Source organism: Megascapheus bottae, chromosome 4 (genome assembly GCF_031878675.1).
Source record: "Megascapheus bottae isolate mThoBot1 chromosome 4, mThoBot2.hap1, whole genome shotgun sequence".
Taxonomy (NCBI): Eukaryota; Metazoa; Chordata; class Mammalia; order Rodentia; family Geomyidae; genus Megascapheus; species Megascapheus bottae.
In genome coordinates this window covers 11935289-11959947 of record NC_143512.1, presented here as the reverse complement: position 1 = coordinate 11959947, position 24659 = coordinate 11935289, and the positions used below count along the sequence as shown (strand labels likewise).

Genomic DNA, 24659 nt, shown 5'->3' with positions numbered 1-24659 from the left:
GGGCACTGTCCCTGAGCTTCTCAGCTCAAGGCTAATGCCCTACCCCTGGGCCTGGGCCTTGTCCTTGAGCTCTACAGCTCAAAGCTACCATCCTACTCTGGAGCCAAGCCCCACTTCCCGTTTTCTAGAGGTTAATTGGAGATAAGACTTTCTGGTCCTTTTGTGCCTGGGCTGGCTTTGAACCTTGATCCTCAGATCTCAGGCTCCTGAGAAGGTAGGATTACAAGAGTGAGCCACCGTGCCCAGCAAAAAGTTTTTATTACTTAACATGAGACAACTTTTTTTTTTACTTTTTGATGGCTAATGATATACTCAAATCCTATTCACTATTTCAACTTTCTTTTATTGCTTCACCCTACAGAAACAAACAATTGACTGAGTTTTAATTATGAGAGTTTCTTGGGAGAAGAAAGGAATGTCTTTCTTAACATTTCAGTAGTGACGCCATTAGGTTATCTTAAGAATAATTCAATAACAGAACTGATATTTCCTTCTATTCTTTTATTTAGTGTATGTAAGAAGGCTTTGTAATATAGTACATTCACACAAAAATAACTTTCTTTTTTTGCATTTTTTATTGTAATTAGTAAAAGGGTTACATGATATTTGCCAGATAGAAGGTGCATTAATTCACGTACATTGATACCCTTTCACATGTCTTGGTACCCATTTCCCTTCCCCACAAAAAATAACTTTCATCTGGTGCATCTCAAAAATTATTTTCCAATCTGCTTATGATACTTACACTTTTCACATAGAATAGTATGTGAATATGAGATGAGGTAAGCATTTAGATTTCATAAGAGACTATCTGTACATACACTTCTGGGTAGAGTATGTTCTTAACATGTACAAGGCCTTAGGTGCAACCCCTGTCATCCTCCCCAAAAAGATTTATTTAGTTAGTATTCAGTGGGTATTTTGTTCATTTTCATTCCATCTAGGAATGAAAAATTCTTCCTTTCTGACATAAGTGCATTGTGCATTACATTGTGCATTATATTAACTTGTTATTGAAGCCCTGATAGTTACCTAATAACATGCTTGTTATCTGAGCAAGGACTATGAGTAACAGATGTGGAAAATAGACTTATCTAGTGTATCTGAACACACAAGTCATTCATGTAATTAGTTCAATTCAGTTATTAAATTACACCTAAATGTTTTGCTCAGATAGTTGCATGTTAATATTCTTTTAAGTATATGTTTCTCATTTAGGAGTTATTAGTATAATCAATTGTAAATTAAGGGTATAGTGTTTTGCAAAAATCAACTATGGGAATGAAAAATCTGAGAGATGCCTAAATTTGTCTTGAAGTAGAAAAATAAATGTTGGAGCATTTTGAACATCTAGGGGTAGTATTTATGCTTGTGGAATTCCAAAGTCTGAAAACTGGTTGAAGGCATTGTACTTGAACTGCAGTTAGATTAATAAAAATGACCTGAATTGTTTAGGGAAATGAAGATGTTCCTTGTGTTTAAGCACAAACTAAACTAGTTGGGTGCTAGTAACCAGGAGCTCAGGGAACAAAAAGGAAAGGTTGGCTTTGAAATATTTGAATATTAAGAGTGTTTTTATTTGGAGATAGTGCTAACATTTTACTGGGGGTGCAACATACAGTCCATTTAATAACAAGATAAAGTGCACGTCAAAATATTCTTATGGTAACCTATTAGGTTAAACCTTTATATTCCATTTATGGTTTTAAAAAGTTATCCTTTTCTTAAACCTCTCTTATTAATGAGCAATACTTTATGGCATTGGCCATATTTATTCTGAATATGTTGTATACAACTCCAAGACATGTAGATAAAGATATAATTTCCATCATCTGAATGAGGAAAATTACCTGAATATCAAATACTAAGTATATTTTATGACTGCCAAAAATTTCCCATAGCATATTGTGGAACTGTTTTTTTCACATGATCTTTTCCGGAAAGACCATGGTTCTTCTAATGTGTGCGTTTTCTCTTATTAGAGATTTAAAATTTTTTAATCTCTCATTACTGGGTTAATGGCTCTACTATTGCATCACATCAGTAAGGAACTTTCTGGAGGATAGGAGAATCCAAAAAAACATTAATTCACCAGTTAGTTACCAAACAAGCCAAGTCTATGGGAATGCTGAAGCCCACTGAGTTTGCAAAGGTTTCTGGCTGCAATTTTCTAAACAGACTCCAGGCGCCGCTGTTGGCCAATTTGCTGCAAGAGCTGATCCCAGGATCCACCAGGATGATAATTTTGCGCAGCCACAGAAGTAAAGCTGAGGATGATTTGGAGTTGGGTTTTCTGTTTGGCAAATCCATTTACAATCAGGATATTCTGAAACTGGAAGCATTGGGTTTTCCGTGTGGAGAGAGCAATTTGTGAAGCATTGGGCATCAGAGTCTGCAGCTACGCTGAGAAGGATGGAATATAGGGCGAAACAAAGGAGCAGAACCCCGTGGCGGCAAGTACTCTTTCCCTTTCTGCTGCCTTTGTTCTGTGCCGGGCTCTCGGAGCAGATCCGCTATTCGATTCCGGAAGAAATGGCTAGGGGCTCAGTGGTAGGAAATCTGGCTGAGGACCTGGGGCTGCATGTTCAGGATTTACTGACTCGTAACCTTCAAGTTAGTGCCGAGAAACAGTACTTTACTGTGAACACTGAGAACGGAAAAATACTCGTGAGTGACAGAATAGACCGAGAGCTACTCTGCCCACAAACCCCTCTGTGTGTAGTGCCCCTAGAGATTGTAGCAGACAATCCTCTCAACATTTTTCATATCGATGTGGAGATAAAGGATATAAATGACAATCCACCTCATTTCACTCAGAATAGCATTGTTTTACAAATCAATGAATTTGCAACTCCAGGCACTCGTTTTGGCCTGGAATCTGCTATAGATGCAGATGTAGGACCTCACTCTCTCCAGAGTTACCAGCTCAGCGCTAATGAGCATTTCTCTGTGATGGTGAAGGGCAAGGCTGAAGGCATGAGTGCTCCAGAATTAGTGTTGGAGAAGCCCCTGGACAGGGAACGACAGAGTTCCCATCACCTGGTCCTTACCGCAGCAGACGGGGGAGACCCTGTTCTAACTGGCACCACTCAAATTCAAATTAAGGTCACGGATGCCAATGATAACCCCCCTGTTTTCAGCCAACATGTGTACAAAGTTAGCCTCAAGGAAAACATGCCACCAGGCACCTCTGTGCTGAAGGTGTCAGCCACTGACAAGGATGAGGGCATCAATGCAGAGATCACCTATTCTTTTAAATCATTAGGTGATGGTATTGGAAATATGTTTATGCTAGATAATCGAAACGGGGAAATTAAATCTAAAGACTTCATAGACTTTGAAACCAGAAGCAGGTATACCATGAGCATAGAAGCTAAAGATGGTGGAGGGATGGCCACTGAATGTAAAGTTATACTGCAAATTCTGGATGAGAACGACAATGCTCCAGATGTTGTTTTCACTTCCGTGTCCAGTTCTATAGCAGAGGACACTAAACCCGGAAGCGTGATTGCACTGTTCAAAACACAAGATAAGGATTCCGAAGAAAATGGGGAGGTCGCGTGTCTTATAAAAGAAAAGCTCCCTTTTAGGATTGAGCCATCCGCTAGTAATTACTACAAACTTGTAACAGATGGGATTCTGGACCGGGAGCAGACCCCAGAGTACAATGTCACCATCCTAGCCACTGACAAGGGTAAGCCACCTCTCTCCTCCAGCACAACCATCACCCTACACATCCGCGACGTCAACGACAACGCCCCCGTTTTCCAGCAGGCCTCCTACGTGGTCCACGTGGCCGAGAACAACCCTCCTGGAGCCTCCATCGCTCAGGTGAGCGCCTCGGACCCAGACCTGGGCCCCAACGGCCAGGTGTCCTACTCCATCCTAGCCAGCGACCTGGAGCCCGCCGCGCTGTCGTCCTACGTGTCCGTGAGCGCGCACAGCGGGGTGGTGTTCGCCCAGCGCGCCTTCGACCACGAGCAGCTGCGCTCCTTCCAGCTCACGCTGCAGGCGCGCGACCAGGGCTCGCCCTCGCTGCGCGCCAACGCCAGCCTGCGCGTGCTGGTGGGCGACCGCAACGACAACCCGCCCCGCGTGCTCTACCCCGCGCTGGAGCCCGACGGCTCGGCGCTCTTCGACATGGTGCCGCGCGCCGCCGAGCCCGGGTACCTGGTCACCAAGGTGGTGGCGGTGGACGCCGACTCTGGACACAACGCCTGGCTGTCCTACCACGTGCTGCAGGCCAGCGACGCCGGCCTCTTCAGCCTGGGGCTGCGCTCGGGCGAGGTGCGCTTGGCTCGCGCCTTGGGTGACAGGGATGCCACGCGCCAGCGCCTGCTGGTGGCTGTGCGCGATGGTGGACAGCCGCCGCTCTCCGCCACAGCCACTCTGCACCTCATCTTCGCCGATAGCCTGCAAGAGGCTCTGCCGGACCTCCGCCATGACCCTTTGCCCTCCGACCCTCAGGCAGAGCTGCAGTTTTACCTGGTGGTGGCCTTGGCCTTGATCTCCGTGCTCTTCCTCCTCGCTGTGATCCTGGCCATCGCCCTGCGTCTCAAGCGCTCCTCCAGTGCTGCCGCCTGGGGCTGCTTTCAGTCTGGTCTCTGTTCTAAGACTAGACCAGGAGTTTCTCTCAACTACAATGAAGGGACTTTACCATATTCCTACAATCTGTGCGTTGCCTCTGATTCTCGAAATACGAAGTGTGATTTTCTCACCATGACGCCAGAAATGGTCCCACCACAAGATCTTTCTAAGGAAGCTGCTTTGCCAGTAAGTGTCACTCACTGAGTAACATGAGCTCAAACGTGTTGCTTCTATTCATCTAAGTTTCATTGTCTTTTAATTTGAAAATAGTATGGCTTGGTTTTCAAATCAATACGTTAGAAAAAAATCAGGTAGATTGTATCTGCTTTTGCTTCCTGTTTGTTTGATCCTTTTTCAGTATTTTCCTGATTTTTCTCTGTGGACTAGTAACTTTATTATCCACACATACCAAAACAAAAAACATAACAAGTTACTCTGATAAGTATTATGATACTGTTGCCATTCAAAACTTTTAGTTGAACTAAAATTTATTTCTATTAGTATTTCTTGGGGGAACAATATCTTGAGTATACAACGGTATAAATAGGAAATGCATATGAAAAGGAGTTACAAATGATATGACCATGGGCTAGGAGTGTGGCCTAGTGCTTGCCTAGCATGCAAGAAGCCCTGAGTTCAATTATTTGGTACCACATACACAGAAAATGCCAGAAGTGGTGCTGTGACTCAACTGATAGAGCACTAGCCTTGAGAAAGCTCAAAAACAGTGCCCAGGCCCTGAGTTCAAGCCCCAGGACTGGCAAACAATAGTAATAATAATAATAATCAAGGCATGATAGCTTATATCTGTAGTCCTAGCTAGCCCTCAAGAGTTTGAGGTAGGAAGGTAGTGATCTTGTGGCAATCTTAGGCTGTTGAATCCCTGACTCAAAGAATGGCAGGGTTATAATTCGATAATTGGGTTTATCAGGGATTCTTTGAATCTGTCAACTTTCTGTGTGATTTTTTTATATATCTACCCATTAGTTCCTCTCAGCATTAATATATATATATATATATGTATAATTTCTGTGGCTACCAGGGCTGGAGTACGGCTCAGCTATAAAGCTCATCCTCATCCCTTCCTACCCCAAAGTACTTCTTTCAAGAATGTAAGGAGTCACACTAATGAATGAAAGTCTTCAATTCTTCCCTGTATTTTGCTGTGCTTCCAAATGTGTTCCCAGCAATCCTCAGTCATTAGAATTACCCAGGAGAAGTTAAGTTAACCGTATTCTTTTTTTTTTTTTTGCCAGTCCTGGGCTTGAGCTCAGGGCCTGAGCACTGTCTCTACCACTAGGCCAAACTCCCAGCCCCAAGTTAACCGTATTCTTTAGATTTCAAATTCCCCTTTGCCAAATCCTTTTAAATACCAAACATTCTTTAAAATATAATGCATTAGTTGAAATGTAGAGTACTACCATTTCTTCCAGTTAATTCAAGTTGGAATGCTTCCATGCTTCACTTGAGTTCTTTCTAGCCATGATTCTATAATGTGTACAATCATATTTCTCATATTTTGGTTTTGATACTATCATGGAAATATAATTCTCCTGTGTCAAATATCAACGTGTTAAAGTAGTTCTATTTAGACAAACTCATGAAATCTATACAGAAAAATCCTGAAATATAGCAGAGTTCAAATGGGTAAATTGTTATATATAATTTCTCAAAGGAATAAACTCCTAGAGACTCCTCTGTAGTAGGTGTGTTGGGGTGTGATGTGATCTCAAAGTAGGTGCACTACAGTTACAAGTTAAAATTACTGCTTATAGAAGCTTAAAATATGCTCAAGAGGTCACTGGAAAAATCATGAAGCATGGACGACTAGAGAAAACATTAAGGAAGTGGGTTTGTATGGAAAATTGAAGAGAAAAAGAAGCTCACTGAACTTTTACTAAAACGAATACTGCCGGTTTCATCAGCCCTGCTTCTCTCGTTGGAGACGGTAGGTGGAGCTATTTAAGGTATAAAGACCCAAAATCTTCTCGGGGAGTTGAAGATTGTGCAGTAATTGGTTAGGACTCTGAGCGCCGCTGTTCACCAATGGGGAGAAAAAGACGGAGAGCCCGCTAGCCTCGCACGCGCACATCTCTGCGAGAAAAGAGAACGGAGAACAGCTAGCCTTCTGCAGCCGTCCGATTCCAAGAGCTGAGCCTGGCTTCAGCAGTCAAGGGCGAAACTGGAAAATAAGCATCACCACCACCATCATCCTTACCCACGAGAAAAATGATAACGATCCCCGCGCAACTGCAGCGAGACCGCTCAGGGCTGGTCCTGCTGGGAGTCGTGCTCGGAGTCCTGCGGGAAGCGGCATGCACCCAGATTCGCTATTCGGTTCCGGAGGAGCTGGAGAAAGGCTCTCGGGTGGGCAACATCTCCAGGGACCTGGGGCTGGAGCCCCGGGAGCTGGCGCAGCGCGGAGTCCGCCTCCTCTCCAGAGGTAAGGCTCACCTCTTCGCTCTGAGCCCGCGGAGTGGCAGCCTGATCACCGCGGGCAGGATCGACAGGGAGGAGCTCTGTATGGGCACCGTCAAGTGTCAATTAAACCTAGAGATCCTCATGGAGGATAAAGCGAAAATATACGGGGTGGAAGTAGAAGTGAGGGACATTAACGACAATGCCCCCTATTTCCGTGAAAGTGAGTTAGAAATCAAAGTGAGCGAAAACGCAGCCACCGGGATGCGCTTCCCCCTTCCCCACGCCTGGGATCCAGATATCGGGGAGAACTCTCTCCAGAGCTACGAGCTCAGCCCCAACACTCACTTCTCCCTGGAGGTGCAAAACGGAGCGGATGGAAACAAGTCCCCGGAACTGGTGCTGGAAAGCGCGCTGGACCGCGAGGAAAGGGCCGCGCATCATCTGGTCCTCACGGCCCGGGACGGAGGAAAGCCTGCGCGCACGGGTACGGCGCGCATCCGCGTGACAGTCCTCGACGCCAACGACAACGCCCCGGCGTTTGCTAGACCCGAGTACCGCGTGAGCGTGCCCGAGGACGCGCCAGTGGGCACCCAGCTGCTTCTGGTGAACGCCACCGACCCAGATGAAGGAGCCTATGCAGAAGTGGCGTACTCCTTCCGGTACGTGGACGACAAGGCGGTCCGGGTTTTCAAGCTAGACAGTCATTTAGGGACCCTCTCAACAATTGGGGAGCTGAACCATGAGGAAGCGGGGCTCTACGAGATGGAAGTGCAGGCCACGGACTCCGCAGGGTACTCGGCACGGGCCAAAGTCCTGGTCACCGTTCTGGACGTGAATGACAACGCCCCCGAAGTAACCATCACCTCACTCACCAGCTCCGTTCCCGAAAACTCGCCCACAGGGACGCTGATTGCGCTTTTAAATGTAAATGACCAGGATTCCGGAGAAAACGGACAAGTGTTCTGCTCCATTCAAGGGAATCTGCCCTTTAAATTAGAGAAATCTTACGGGAGTTACTACAGTTTAGTCACCGACACCGTCTTAGACAGAGAACGTGTTCCTAGCTACAACATCACGGTGACAGCCACCGACGGAGGAACTCCGCCCCTGGCGACCCGAACGCTCATCTCGCTGAATGTGGCAGATGCCAACGACAATTCGCCCATCTTCCCCCAGGCCTCCTATTCAGCGTACATCCCAGAGAACAACCCTAGAGGCGCCTCCATCATCTCGGTGACGGCCCATGACCCCGACAGTGACGAGAATGCCCAAATCACGTATTCCCTGGCTGAGGACACCCTCCGTAATGCCCCCGTGTCCTCTTACGTGTCCATCCACTCGGACACCGGTGTCCTGTACGCCTTGCAATCCTTTGACTACGAGCAGTTCCGAGACCTCCATTTGCAGGTGATAGCGCGCGACAGCGGGGACCCGCCGCTCACCAGCAACGTTTCTTTAACCCTGTTCGTGGTGGACCAAAATGACAACATCCCCGAGATCCTGTACCCCACCTTCCCCACCGACGGCTCCACCGGCGTGGAGCTGGCACCCCGCTCCGCAGAGCCCGGGTACCTCGTGACCAAGGTGGTGGCGGTGGACAAGGACTCGGGACAGAACGCCTGGCTGTCCTACCGCCTGCTCAAGGCCAGCGAGCCGGGGCTCTTCGTGGTGGGGCTGCACACGGGCGAAGTGAGCACGGCGCGGGCCCTGCTGGACAGAGATGCTCTCAAGCAGAGCCTGGTGGTGGCTGTGCAGGACCATGGCCAGCCCCCTCTCTCGGCCACTGTCACGCTCACCGTGGCCATCGCCGATAACATTCCCGACGTCCTGGCCGATCTGAGCAGTCTAGAGTCCCCTGCCGGCCCGGAAGCCTCGAGCCTAACGCTCTACCTCGTGGTGGCTGTGGCCACGGTCTCCTGTGTCTTCCTGGCCTTCGTCATCGCGCTGCTGGCGCTGCGGCTGCGGCGCTGGCACTCCCTGCGCGCGCTAGGGGCTGCCGGGCACGGATTGGCTGGCGCGCCCGCCGCCCCGTTGGTGGGCGTGGACGGCGTGCGCGCCTTCCTGCAGACCTATTCGCACGAGGTCTCGCTCACAGCTGACTCCAGAAAGAGTCACCTGATCTTCCCGCAGCCCAACTATGCAGACACGCTGCTCAGCCAGGGGAGCTGTGAGAAAAGCGAGCCTCTTTTGGTGTCAGGGGAATCTAAAGATAATCATGCCTTGATTCAGGTGAGTCCTTATCAAATATTCTCCTCTGAGCTTGCACCAAAAAGATCCCTTTGTACAGATAATTCGTGGGTAGTTGGGATTAATCACACTTCCCAATATATTTATACACATGGCAGACACCCCCAGCAACACCAGGAACCTTTTCTCAGGCCTTGCATATAACTATTACACAAAATCGTATCTCAAATTACTAATCTATCATTTGTATCGTATTATTGTTATAATTTGTTGCTATAATTTTCTGATTTAATTTATCAACTTTGTCTATTTTTATTTTTTTCTCCTATTGGACATGCAGCACTTTGTGTCAAGCATTTATTTATTAATTTATTATTCTGGAGAGCTGGCAGTGTAGGTCAGTGGTAGATGGCTTGCCTAGCAAATGCAAGCGAGAAAGAACACAATTCTCTAGAAAGGAGCAATCTAATTCTGCAGAAAGTATAAATGAAAATTCGAGTCAACTTCTAGAAAAATAGTGGGTTTGCCCCCCTGGGATATCAATCCTAAGAAAGCCCTCCATCACAGAGCTTTGTCCTTGGCTTTTCAGTATGCTTGTGATCACTAGCAAATTTCATAATGTGTGCTTGGGAAACACACTTTTAAAGGACATTAGTTCTTTCTGGTCATTGGGATATATGCATTTATAGTTACTGAGCACCCTAAGTCATTTCAGGTTTTTAAATCATTCAACTGCCAAAAACTCACAACTTTTTTTATATCATGTATATATTGTCATAAAGAATTGCCATTATTATACAATTTAATGATACAGTATAGGTGTGATAGATATAACAAATAATACATAATAAAGTTAAATGTCTGTTTTGCTTACTTTCCCTGCACTGATACCAATGACTTTGTGGAACATTTTGAACTTACAAATAATGACAAAATAACTTATTGTTTACCTTAACATCATTGAGAATTCCTTTGAAGAAATAAACATTTTTTTGCCAGCCCTTGGCTTAAACTCAGGGCCTGAGGACTGTCCTTGGATTTTTCTCAAGGCTAGAGCTCTACCACTTGAGCCTCAGCACCATTTCTGGCTTTTTCTAAGCATGTGGTACCAAGGAATTGAACCCGGGTGTTCGTGCATGCTAGGCAAGCACTCTACCACTATGTCAAACTCCCAGCCCTAACTTAAACATTTTTAATGTATCTTGTGGGCATTTTCAATACTGACATAAATTTTGCAATAATTCCTTTTACATCCTACATTAATTCTCTCCTCACTTTTACAAACATGGACAATTTTTAGAAAGCGTAGGTTCTGTGTTTCCCCAGTTCCTTGTTTACCTTGCAGTAAAATGTTTAACAGAAAGTGAGCACAGAACTGTATTGCTCTTGAGAAAGCATTATCTGGTTTCTTTTGGTGTGAATTCCATCAAGGGGCAATAAATCATGTTTTTCTTTTACTCATTGCTGATTATCTTTGAAAAATATAATAGTTCAAATGCACATTTATAGATGAGATTAGAAACCACTTAGAGAATGAAAGACAACCAAATGTCTCTAAGATGAAGCAGGTGCTCTTAACCAAAATTCCTATCACTGTGCTTCTTGACAACCAAGATTTAGAAGGAAAAAACATAGATCATGTGATTCTGTTTGTACAATATTTTGTTTTTGTTGGTGATAGGGCTTGAACTCAGGAGTAGGTATTGTGCTTTGTTTCTTTGCTCAAGGCTGATGCTATACTACGTGAGCCACACCTTCACTGCCTGCTTTATGATGGTTAGTTAGACCATCAATGTCTCATGAACTTTCCTGCCTGGGCTGGCTTTGAATTGTGATCCTCTGATCTCAGCTTTGTGAGTAGCTGAGAGTATGAATGTGAATTATCAGCACCCAACTTACTTGTGTAACTTTTTTATTAAAGAATTTATTAACCTTGATTTTTACATCATATGTCAAATGACATGTTTAACAAATGAGTGTTCAAGAAGGGAATCTCTATATACAATCACTGGCACTTAGTTTTTAGAACATAATCAAAATTAGGCTAAGGGTTTATATACCATAGATACATATTAATTTATAAAATAAAACATCATGTCTATAGAGTCATAGGTTTTTATGTCTTATGTAGTTGTGTTTATATTTCCAGTACCATGTCCATAGCATTGGGTATGCAAATATTGAGTCCTCTCTCTTATACTATTTGGATCTAATAGCCACACTCATGAGCCTTGAACTCTGAGCCTGGGCCCTGTTCCTGAGCTCTTCATCTCAAGGCTAGTGCTCCACCACTTAGATAATGCCTAACTGTATCACCTGTAACCTCTTTGAGCTTCAGCAAAATGGAGATAACAGCTTATTGAAAAGAGTATGATGGGACTAGGGATAATATGTAAATCATCTGATTCATCTGTACTTTTTTTTTTTTGCCAGTCCTGGGCTTGAGCTCAGGGCCTGAGCACTGTCCTTGGACTTTCTCAAGGCTAGAGCTCTACCACTTGAGCCTCAGCACCATTTCTGGCTTTTTTCTATGTATATGGTACCGAGGAATTGAACCCAGGTCTTTGTGCATGCTAGGCAAGCACTTTAACCACTAGGCCAAACTCCCGGCCCTGATTCATCTGTACTTAATTAAATAGTTGCCATTTTCTGTCAGTTGACTAAAAAAAGGATTTATGTTTCCAGAGTCAATATATTTTATATTGTGTTGAGAAAAGTAATTATGAACAGTATAGGTCTCCACATCTCACAACGGGATATCTGTGGGTGAGAACAAAGCTATTCTAAATTTTTGTGAAGCTAATTTTAAAAAAATCTAAAGTACTGGGGCCAGGAGCATGGCCTAATGGTAGAGTGCTTGCCTAGCAAGCAAGCCCTGTGATACCTTGCTACCTACATATTCAGAAAAAGCCAAAAGTGGTGCTGTGGTTCAAGTGGTAGAACACTAGCCTTGAGAAACTCAGTGTCCAGGCCCTGAGTTCAAGCCCCTGGATTGGCAAAAAAAAAAAAAAAACTTAAGTGCTAGGCACATTTTTAATTTAGAGGTCACAATTTCAGACCAAAGAAAAGGAGAAAGACTATTCTATATGGGATAATTTTGTGAAGGTTCATTTTTCTCTGCATAGTGTCAGGGCTCCTATGAAACTTTATAGTTTGCTTTTTTTGTTTGCCATATTGAAGTGTGAACTCAAGGCCTTGAGCTTGCTAGGTAGGTGATCTAATACTTGAGCCATGTCTCCAGCTCTGTATCTTAGTAATTTGAAAGAACAGTCATCTCTAATGGGATCTTAAGTGATTTAAACTGACCGCTGAAGACTGAAGGTTGGAGGAGATATTCTGGTTTGGTAACATGAGAGTTGAAGCTCATTTGTAACTTTAGGAAATTTAGGGTGGATGATGGTAGTTAGATATTTGCTGATGTTTTTTCTGAGAGTAACTGCATAGTGAGCTTATATGTTTACACTTCTGATTCCAGTAATGAAAGAGTTGCAAGGACTTTGCTTTGTCGTCTTGTATATTATGGCAGGTTGGCATGCATTAATTTCAAAGAATGAAGTGTTCAGCTATAACTAGGCAATTATAACTCGATTGAAATGGAATGTAATCTACCAGTAGACATTCTTTAACTATTTTTTGTTGGTGGTGGCGGCGATGGGGGTTGTTGTAAGGCCTGGACTCAAGGCCTGGATGTTGTCCCTAAGCTTTTGTGCTCAGGGCTAGTACTCTACCACTTTGAGCCACAGCTCCACTTCTTTTTCTGGTGGTTAATTGGAGATAAGAATCTCATGGATTTTTCTTGCCTGGGCTGGCTTTGAACCATGATCCTCAGATATCAGACTCCTGAGTCGCTAATTACCAGCATGAGCCACCAGTGACTGGCTCCACTCTGTTTCTTTTAGAGGAAGTTGAAACATCACTAGCCTAAAAATCTTGCTAAGACCCTGCAACTCATAAATGACTTAGAAGAATAATGGGTTCTTAGTGGACTGTATTGGGATTTTCTCAGTGACAAGTAACAGTTTTTGAACATAAACTGAGTAATTTTTGGTGGAAAATCCACTTTTTCTCATATAAGATACCAAGTTCAACAAAACAAAATACTTAGTTTTGAAAGCACATTGCTCAAACCAATGATTTCCTATCTCAGGAAAGTCAGATTTACTTCCTGATGTTACATTTTGAGTTCTGTTTTGGGAAATATATCTAATACAAACTTACCAATAATAGGGCATACTGTTTATGACATTCTTTTTTGTTGTTTGGTTATGACATTCTTAAAATACTGATGGCAAATGAGAGCCTATGAAAAAAGTAACTTAAATAATATTTAATGAAAGAAATTTTTTCTGTATAATATATGGAAAAGGCTTTGTTTCAAAGAAATGCGAAAAAGAATGTCATTGGCTAGACCCTTGACTTAATCAAAATAATCTTACTATATGAAAAGATGTTGATACTACTGTAATTTCTCTTTGAGAAACTCACATAAATATCTACTATATGGATGGGTGTTTGGCCTAGTAGTAGAGTGCTTGCCTAGCATATATAAAGACCGGGTCCAATTTCTCAGTGCCACATACATAGAAAAAGCCAGAAATTATGCTGTGGCTCAAGTGGTACAGCCCTAGCCTTGAGAAAGCCCAAGGACAGTGCTCAGCCCTGAGTTCAAGCCCTGAGAATGGCAAAAAATCTACCATTGAGTACAAAATATAGTGTCTTAGGAATTGGCGTTATGGTTCAAAGGGGTACAGTGCTAGCCTTGAGCAAAAGAGCTCAGGGATAGTGCCACAGCTTTAAATTCAAGTCCCATGACCAGTAATAATATATATACATATATATATATGCAATGTCTTAGTTCATATTGTCTTTTAAACATTTCAAACAGTAGTTTGCATACCCAATTGTTCAACAAGATGTCTGGACTGAATTATGATTAGAAGGTGATTTCTTGCAAAAGAATCATAGTGCATGCAGACTGATTTCACATGTCCTTTTCCTCTATATCAAACACTTACTAAAAGTCAACTTTCTAGTCTATCTTTGTGTGTGTGTGTCTGTGTGTGTGTGTGTGTGTGTGTGTGTCTGTGTGTGTGTGTGTAATGGGGCTTGAATTCAGGTCCTCATACTCTTGTTTGGCTTCTTTGCTCAAGGCTACCACTCTACCACTTGAGCTACACCTCTACTTCTAGTTTGTTTTTTTTTTAGTTTTTTTTTTTTCTAGTTAACTAGAGATAAGTATCGTGGAGTTTTCTGCTCTGGCTCTCTTCAAACTGCAGTCCTCAAAGTGAAGCCTCTTGAATGCTAGGATTACAGGTGTAGGGCACTAGCACCTGGCCTAATCTACTTTACAAAGCTGACCACCAGGGAAATGGCCAAAAGTTCAAAATAAATACCTTGATCATGAATTATTTTTTGTAAAATGTCTTAGGGGTTTCCTTGATATTTTCATCTGAAGACTCAGTCAATAGTTCATCTCACAACTGTTACACAGAAACAGTAAAAGGAATGTGGGTAAAATTTTTTTTAAGATTTTTAGGTTATAGATACATAAGGCCATATAGGATGAGGCTAAATGAAAGGACCTCCAGGATATGGAGACAAGAGATATAATGTGTGATTTTGTGGTTCTTAATATACTATATTATTTCTCATCTCTTTGGTTATCCCTTGGTTATCTCATATTGTTACAGTCTTGTTATCTGGTATATTGTATATATGTTTATTTGTTTGTTTGAAATAGGATAGGGAAGGGAGGAAACAAGATGAGGAGAGGGATGGGGGTGGGGAAATGGGGACAAAAATATGAGAAGGATTATCAATGTTTGTGAAGTAATGTACCTTCTATCTGGCGAATATAATGTAACCCTTCTATTAATTACAATAAAAAACAATATTAAAATAAAAAAAAGATTTTTAGGTTAAACATACCAATCTCTAGAAGAAATAGAAATCACAACTTGAGCTTCATGTGTTAAAGTCACAGGATTATGATTTAACAGAAATATTTGATTACACTAGCAATCATTGCCTGTTTAGTTATAACTTCAATGAGAAACATCTTTCTCTGTCCTTATCACTCCAGAATCGTGCATTCTGCTGTTTCAGGCGGTAGTTCTAGAGCAATGCCTCAGCACAATGAAAAGAGACTTATGCATGAGTGACAGGATGGACTGGAAAAAGATATAACCCCAGACATGATTTTCACCACTAGTTATCATTAGGAATCCTTTAGGTGTCTTTTACATCAATATAGAAATTCAGAATGTGATGTTGATGTTCCATAGCTTAGCAAGAGGGTTAGTAAATTAAACATCTTTGAATTAACCCAGCCAGAAGTAAGAGTTTCTACAGAACATATAGTAGATCAATGTCACCATCGCAGTGACCTACATGGGCAAGCCACCCTTCAACTCCAGCATAACCACCATATTACAGAGGCAAAGCCAATTTTTCAGCATGCGTTCTGTGTGGTCCACATGGGAGCTTCTATTATTCAAATCACTGAGAGCCTCTGATTCTGAGTTGGGTCTCAATGGCCAACTCTCCCCTACCCCATCATAGCCAGGGTCCTGGAGCCAAGTCCAGGTGAGCAGACACAGCAGGGTAGTGTCCAGGGCTCCCTGATACTAAGCACAAGGAGGGTGCTGGTGAACGACTGCAATGATTGCGTCCAACAGCTCCACCCTCTTCAATTTGGTGCCAAGTGTCACAGAGCCCAACTACTTGGTCAGTTAGGTCATGGAAGAGGACACTGATTGAAGACATAATGGCTGTCCTACCATATGCTTCAGGCCAGCCATCTGGGCTTTTCAGCCTAGGGCTGCACTCAGTGAGGTAGGTGTGGAGGGTTCCCCTGGCTAGAAGGAAGAAGGTGGAAAGCTATTCCACGGGGTCACCACCATGCTGGACTTGGGCTTCACTAACATCAGGGCATTTTTCAGTGATCTCAGAGAAGAACATTTTGGTCAACACCAAAGGGCCCTAGATAAGAAATAATTGAAACCATGAGCTTGAAGGGACCATGATAGGGCGTGATATGAGTGTCATCGGATAGCTATAGCATTTAGGGCTGCCTAGGCAGGAAACATGTTCTGATTATATATCTTATATTTATTTGATTACCTTTTGTAATTTTATTTTGATATTCAAATTGCATTGATACAAAAAATGTACAGAGCCAGGCGTGGTGGCTCATTCCTGTAATCCTAGCTACTCAGGAGGCTGAAATCTGAGGATCACAGTTCAAAGCCAGCCTGGACACTAAAGTCCATGAGACTCTTATCTCCAGTTAATCACTAGAAAATCGGAAGTGGGGTTGTGGCAGTAGTCTTAAGCAGAAGAGATCTGGGACAGTGCCCAGGCCCAGAGTTCAAGTCCCATGACTCACAAAAAAAAAAAAAGTACAGAGAAGCTGGGTACCGTTAGCTCATGTCTGTGAGGCTGAGGTCTGAGAAACACTGTTCAAAGCCAGCCCAGGTAGGAAAATCTGTAGGACTTTTATTTCCAGTTAAATCATAGAAAAAGCTGGAAGTGGTACTGTAGCTCAAGTGTTAGAGTGCTAGCCTTAAGCAAAAAGTTGTTCAGGGACAGTGCCCAGGCCCAGAGGTCAAGCCTCAGGACTAGCAACCCACCCTTTTCCCCCCGACCCCCAAAGAACAAAATTTGATCATTATATTATGAAAGATGCACATTCACAACTCAGAGTTACTGCTTATCCATTCTCGTTCTACACATGAGTTTTTCATTTATCTCTCTACAGATTTTCTTAGAGAAAAGTGACTGACTGCAAAAAAATGCATTATGTCTGATAAAATTAGCCAGCCTTTTTCAATAAGCCAATATATAAAGACTCATGGAAATTCCTATACATAAACCTTGTTCCCCTGCAGAACTTATGACTCAGTGTCCTGTGCTTCCTTTCATGCTTTTTTTTTTTTTTTTTTGCCAGTCCTGGGCTTGAGCTCAGGGCCTGAGCACTATCCTTGGACTTTCTCAAGGCTAGAGCTCTACCACTTGAGCCTCGGCACCACTTCTGGCTTTTTTTCTAGGTATGTGGTACCGAGGAATCGAACCCGGGTCTTCGTGCATGCTAGGCAAGCACTTTAACCACTAGGCCAAACTCTGGCCCGCTTTCATGCCTTTGGGGCCTTGATTCAAACCATATCATGCACACCTCTAGAAACTAAGCTTTGTTTTGTGTTTGTCCACCTAGGTCCCTTCCCTCTTTCTCTAAAGTACACAGAACTTCTCTCCCTGTTACCTATTTGAGGTTGGGGAAATTTGGCCAATTCAAATACTTTAAGTGAATTTGAGCATACAGTGCTGGCTATGGACTGATCCTTTTAATCAAGCAGTTGCACAAATGGATCCAGATGTCACATAGCATTTCTCCAAACTAGCAGTTTAGAAACACTTTGAAAATTACAGAACAACCTTGGCAAATTAAATTCATCATTATATAAATATTTCGCTGTCCATAATTGGAAACTTCCAATCTAAAATGTAACAGGAAAAAAGAAAGAAAAAGAAATGGTTATCTCTGGAGAGCAATATTACGTAAATGGGTAATATGGAACTATGAAAGGAGAATTGGTGGTAAATCACGTGGAAAAAAATAGTAAGACGATTCATAAAGCTGTATCTGACTATTCACATAGATTTCCTTATTGCTATGGATTCTGTATAAGCTATGTTGTATTTGAGTCTCTGTAGGAATTCAGCAAATCAGATCATTTGGTATGCTCCCCTTGGGTTCTGATGCTTATTTGTAGCCTGCTAAAGCTTGACAACAAGAAAAGGCTTGTGTCTCAACAAACATTTGTCACTTGCATTTAGGGAAGTTGGTGTGTGCAATTCCTTGTTCTTGCAATATCTCAGGAAAAATAGAAAATATTTCTGGTGAGCAAAGTACATTTATTTAACCTGTTGTTACTTCCTTCCTGCTTATCCTACTTAAAGCATACTTTTCCTTGTGGTTAAAGGAGCAGTTAAGCTGGGTGCGATGGCTCACATCTGTAATCCTAGCTACTCAGGAGGCTGAGATCTGAGTATCAAGGTTAAGGCCAGTCTGGGCACTAAAAAGTCCGAGGGATTCTTATCTCCAATTAATCACCAGAAAACCAGAAATGGCACTGTGGCTCAAGGGGTAGGGTGGTAACTTTGAGGTGAAGAGCTCAAGAACAACACCCAGGCCCAGAGTTCAAGTCCCATAACCAACAAAAAAAAAAAAGGAGCAATTAAGTGAGGTAGGGATCTAGCACCTTCCCCCCATATTTTCCAGTATTGTTTATTTAAAACATTTTTCTGTTGAATTGCTCTGACACCCTTGCCAAAAATTATCTCATTGGTACATATGGCTCTCCCTCTTCTCACTGACCAGTTTTTCTGTTTTTCTTCTAATGATGTACTTTCTTGATTATCATAACTTTATAGTAAATTGTAACATCAAGTAGGTAAATCTTAAAGCTTTTTCTTCTTTGTCAATACTGTTTTTATTATTTTGGATCCTTTACCTTTCCAAATAAGTTAAAATTACATCAATTTCCAGGGGATAAAGCAAGATGGCAATTGAACATGTAGCTCAATTATGGGGTGGGGGTGGGGAGTTGAGACATCCCAATCCACGAACGTGGTGTACATATTTTCATTTAATTAGAGCTCTTTTAATTGCTCTCAACTATGTCTTATAGCTTTGAGTTCATAGGACTTTAAAATTTTTTATTCTTGGGCCGGGAGTTTGGCCTAGTGGTGGAGTGCTTGCCTAGCATGTACGAAGACCCAGGTTCAATTCCTCACCACATACATAGAAAAAAGCCAGAAGTGGTGCTGAAGCTCAAGTGATAGAGCTCTGGCCTTGAGAAAGTCCAAGGACAGTGCTCAGACCCTGAGCTCAAGCCCAGGACTGGCAAAAAAAAATTATTTTTAATTATATATAAAAATTGAATATATTAGGGGTACCCTGTAATGTTTAGACACGTGTAGATTGCCTAATATTTAAATGTGGATCTTCTGAAACATTCAGTGTTTCTTTATGGTGAAATTTTCACAAATTCTTTCTCCAGAAGTAGTGGAGAAAAGTGGTTCAAAGTGGTAGAGCATTAGCCTTGAGCAAAATAACACAAGACAGGGCCCAGGCCCTTAATCAGGCCCTAGGACTGACAAAACAAACAAACAAACAAAAAAAAAACACAAAGAAACAAAGAAAGAAGGGACGGAAGAAAGAAAGAAGAAAAGAAGGAAGGAAGGAAGGAAGGAAGGAGGGAAGGAAGGAAGGGGCCAAGTGCTGGTGGCTCATGCCTGTAACCCTAGCTACTCAGAAGGCTGAGACCTGAGGATCGAAGTTTAAAGCCAGCCCATGGGCAAGAAAATACATTAGCCACCAGAAAACTGCAAGTGGAGCTCTAGTTCAACATGGTAGAGCGCTAGCCTTGAGCTGAAGATCTCTGGGACAGCATTTTGGCCCTGACTTTAAGCTCCATGGTGGACAAAATAAGTAATCCTTTCTCCTGGCTTTTAAAAAGGTATGCTGCCCTGTTGCCCTTCTGTGCAATAAGATAACAGAACTTGTTCCCATCTAGCTGTAATTTAATTTGTTCTGATCAGACTTTCTTTACCCTACTTCCCTCTGGCAACTATCATTCTACTCTTAACTTCTATGAGATGAGATATTTTTAGATTCCCACACATGACTGAGAAAATGTGGAATTTATTTTTCTGCATCTGACTTATTTGCCATAATTATTTTCACTTTCATCTATGTTGTCACAAATGGAAGGATTTTATGCTTTTATGTGATTGGAAAGTGCTCATTTTATATATATATATATATATATATATATATATTACATATGTATGTATATGTATATAAATGTTCTTCCCTTTTTATTTTTATCTTTTGTGTCTGTCCTGAGGCTTGAACTTAGGGCATAGGTGCTGTCCCTGAGCTTTTTTTGTTAAAGTCTATCATTCTACCACTTGAGTCACAGCTCTACTTGTGGCTTTTTGGTGATTAATTGGGGATAAGAGTCTCACAGACTTTCTTTCCCAGGCTAGAGAAAGAGAGAGAACATACTTTTTAAAAATAACATAGCAGCTGGGCACTGGTGGCTCACACCTAGTAATTCTAACTACTCAGGAAGCTGAGATCTGAGGATCACAGTTCAAAGCTAGCCAGACACAAAAGTTTGTGAGACTCTTATATCCAGTTAACCACCAGAATACCAGAAGTGGCACTATGGCTGTAGTGGTAGAGCACTAGCCTTGAGGTGAAGAGATCGGGGATGGAGCCCAGGCTTAGAGTTCAAGCCCTACAACCAACCAAAAAACAACAGATAACAGAAAAAAACATTTGGGGTATGGTAGAGCAAGTATACTGCTCTGAGTTCAAAACCCAGAACTACAAAAGATATATATTTTTAAAGACTGTCTTTCAGGTTTCCAGATTAAGCAGTTAGGTAAGTGAAGGTACCATTAAATGAGATAAGGAAGACTAGAAAGCGGTGATTTAAAAAATCACAAACAAAAGAAAAAGAGCTGAGTTGTAGGTATGTCCAATTTGAGATTTGAAGAAAGACTCACGTGTAAATGCAGATATGAAGTATGTGATTAGATATTTGTTATCTAATCAGTTAGGTAATTCCTTACAAGGCTTTGCTTGATAAACCTTCTGATAGAATTGTTTTTTTCAAGTTCAAGGCCGAGTGACTCCTGATTTGTTTTTCTATCTCTTTTCAATATGAGAAGCACCCAATTTCTATCTGTGTCTAATTCATATCCATTTCATTCTTCAGACAAGTTCTATTCTCTTCTGTCTCTGAAATTCTATTTGAATTATAACTAGGCTATTAAAAACAAACAAACACACAAACAAAAAGCACCTAAGTTCTATGTAGCCCAGGCTGACTTTAAACTCATGACCCTACTGCTTCTGTGTTGAGATTACAGGCATAAACAGTGCATCATACTTGGCTGTATTTTAAATTTTATTGTTTCACAATGAATGCTCTCCATAAATGGTTGTTTTTGTTTTGTTTTGTTTGGGTGCTAGGGATCAAACCTATGGCTTTCACAGGCCATCAAGCCTTCCATGAAAATTTTTAGTCTGTTTTTTTAAACAACTATTTTTGTCATACAAACAGAAAAAAAACAAAGCAGAAATATGTAAAATAAAAGATTCAGGGGCCAGGAGCATGGCCTAGTGGTAGAGAGCTTGCCTAGCATGTATGAAGCCTTGGATTTGATTCTTTAGTACCACATATACAGAAAAAGCCAGAATTGGTGCTGTGGATCAAGTGGTAGAGCACTAGCCTTGAGAAAGCCCAAGGACAGTGCCCTGGCCCAGAGTTCAAGCCCCAGAACTGGCAAAAAAAAATTTTTATAACAATCACAAAAATGCTTTAGAATTTTAACATTGTGAGCATTGAAAATTGTACGGCCACAGATAACTTAAATATTCTTTTTTTTTTTTTGCCAGTCCTGGGCTTGAGCTCAGGGCCTGAGCACTGTCCTTGGACTTTCTCAAGGCTAGAGCTCTACCACTTGAGCCTCAGCACCACTTCCGGCTTTTTTCTACATGTGGTACCGAGGAATTGAACCCGGGTCTTCATGCATGCTAGGCAAGCACTTTAACCACTAGGCCAAACTCCTGGCCCCAACTTAAATATTCTTTATTGTTCCTTAGCATTTAAAAGTTAAAACCAGTTATATTGGTGGTAGAACTTTCTCTCCAAGAATATAAAGGTGTTTTGTAGCTTGATAGGTGACTTATATAAAACTCATTAAACTTTGGTTATAAATATTATAAATTATAATTAATTTTAAAAGACAAATTTTAAAAATCAAACACTGTTCCTCCTCATGCTTCCAAGCCCAAAGTTCAAACCCCAATGACTTTCAAAAGTAAAATAAATAAATAAATAAACAAATAAAATTTAGTCTAACCCACACTTGGAGAAACATGATTTTCTAAGGCTACTTATAATAGTCTTTTTATATTTATTAGTTGGCATTATGCTATAAGAAAGAGCTTTCCTTTTTCTTTAATTTATTCATGAACAGCTCGTGTGTTTTTTTCATTAAGTTATTTTCCATTTATTGTCACTCTTACTTTGATCTCCAGTTGTTAGGGAATTTGCACATTAGAAAAATCTTCCAGCTAGTGTCTACATCCTTTCCCCATACCCTTATCATTTCCTTACGCCCTTTTTAGCTCTCTGTTACAAGATATTCTATGTTCATTTTATACTGTCTCTGTTCTAGTCTTGAACTGAATCACCCCAAATACTCTGCTCTTTGCTAGGGAATAGTATTTAGGGAAAAGAAAAAGAAAAAAAAAGAGGTAGGTGTGATATGTACTCATTGCAAAGGGTTGCTACGGTTTCTTAGCTTTTCAGCTAACATAGCTAGGAAGCTCATGTGTAAACATGACCATATCCATTTCTGTTTGGAGCAAATCACACATGCCCTTGAAATCATGAGTACATGTTGATACCTGTAACTCAGGCCCTCCTTAGCCGCCACCCCCCACTCCCCGCCCAACTCATCTTTGTGCTTTCTTTTCCAAAGGGGAAAACATATCCCCAAGATGACAAATATATTTATTCTTTTGCTCAATTCTAAACCACACAGAAGTTTCCGAATTGTGGCATCATATGAGAAAAACAAACCTACAGAGTTCAAGATTTGCTGGCCAGAAGTGGTGCTGTAGTTCCAGTGGTAGAGCGTTAGCTTTGAGTAAAGCCCAAGGATAGTGCTCAGGCCCTGAGTTCAAGCCCCAGAACTGGCAAAATAAATAATTGTTTAAAAGTTACTTATCAGGTGCCAGTGACTCATGCCTATAATATTGGCTACTCAGAAAGCTGAGATCTGAGGACCATAGTCTGAAGCCAGCCTAGGCAGGAGAGTCCATGAAAGTTTTACTTACAGTTAACTGCCAAAAAAAAGCTAGAAGTGGTGCTGTCGCTCAAGTGGTAGAGCTCTAGTCAAGCAAAAAGGCTCAGAGACCACATCCACTTCAAGAGGGAGTTAACCAGCAAAGGCAAAACTGCAGCAAAGGAGAAAAATGACAATGCCAGGGGAGGGGAGAAATGAAGGGGTTTGTGATTAAAATATGTTGTGTATATGTGCAGAAATCCCTCCTTCTATAGCTAACATGTGCTAATAAAAAAAAAAGCAACAATGCTGTCAGTGAAAGTTGGAAGTGAACATCAGTGTAGTTATAGAGGAAATTATAGGCCATGAGTCTCCTGTACAGAAAGCCAAAGAAGCTCAGTAAAGGCAAGCTTGCTGCCACAAGAGGAAAAGCAGTTTGGCACAAAGGATGAAGATGTTCCAGAGAAAGTGACACCAGCAAAACCTTCATATTCAAGAAACTCTCAGAGATATCTCACAGCATTAAAAGTTCAGAAAATAAATAAATGTTGGAAAATAATCCAGACTCAGAAGGAATGTGGCAATTTGCAAAGACACAGAAAAGATGACTGCTGCTTTTGATAAGTTACAAGAAAGAAGAAACAAGCACAAAGCTTTTCTTGATCTGTGTTTGTAAAGGAATAGAATGCTTTAATTTCCAATGGTCTTAACTTTTAAAGTTACACCCTATTACATGAAGATTAGTTTTAATGAGTTGTTTTATTTCCATATGACCCTATAGGTAATAGTAAAAGAGTTTTTAATGTTTGGACAAAAAAATTAAAGGTCAAAGAACAATCATACTTATTCTATTGATTATTAAATAGCTTCAAAACGCCAGGCACCAGTGGCTGACTCCTGTAATCCTAATTATTCAATAGGAGATCTGAGGTTTGAAGCCAGCTGGCTCTTGTCACCAATTCATTACAACAGCTGGAAAATTGAAGCTCAGTGCAGATGGCACACCTATAATCACAGCTATTCAGAAGGCTGAGATCTGAGGGTCCTGATTCAAAGCCAGCAGGATAGGAAAGTTTTTGAGACTCTTATATGCAATTAACTACCAGAAAACTGGAAGTGGTGCTGTGGTTCCAAGTGGCAGAATACTAGTGTTGAACAAAATGACTCAGGGAAGTGCCCAAGTCCTCAGTTCAAGCCCCACAGCCGACAAAAAACAAACACACAAAAACCCTGAAAGTGGAACTATGTTGTGTCCAGGCTCTGAGTTGAAGCCTCAGGACCAGAACACACACACACACACACACACACACACACACACACACACACACACACACACACACCAGATTGCGTCACAGAGTTTCAGCCTGCATGAATATTTTTAGGACTAGTAGTATTGTATAAAGTAAGGACAGCTTTCATGTATTCTTCTGTACTTTGTCTTCTAACTTTTCTTAGGATTATTGAAGCATATTTACCTTTTAAACTTAAACATCCTTATGAACTATTGGATTTTATACATCTGTGTTACCACCACAATAAGCACATAGTACATTTCTATAACCTTCAAAAGTCCCTCATAACATGTTGCAATTGAT

General features: G+C 41.8%; 1 protein-coding gene across 19 annotated transcripts in view; it reads left to right on the top strand.

Moving 5' to 3' along the window:
• LOC150063974 (protocadherin gamma-C4) overlaps window positions 1-24659 on the top strand; it is a 186176-nt gene that overhangs the window by 113720 nt on the left and 47797 nt on the right. Inside the window, exon 1 of one of the 19 annotated variants that reach the window (XM_090331358.1) lies at window positions 2083-4773. The exons of 17 other annotated variants lie outside the window; for them this stretch is intronic. In XM_090331358.1, coding sequence (XP_090187484.1) covers window positions 2413-4773 — 2361 coding nt within the window. In that variant the 5' untranslated portion in view covers window positions 2083-2412. Of the gene's footprint in view, window positions 1-2082; window positions 4774-6676; window positions 9238-24659 lie in introns of those variants that run through there. One more of the 19 variants, XM_090331346.1, reaches the window with a different exon arrangement.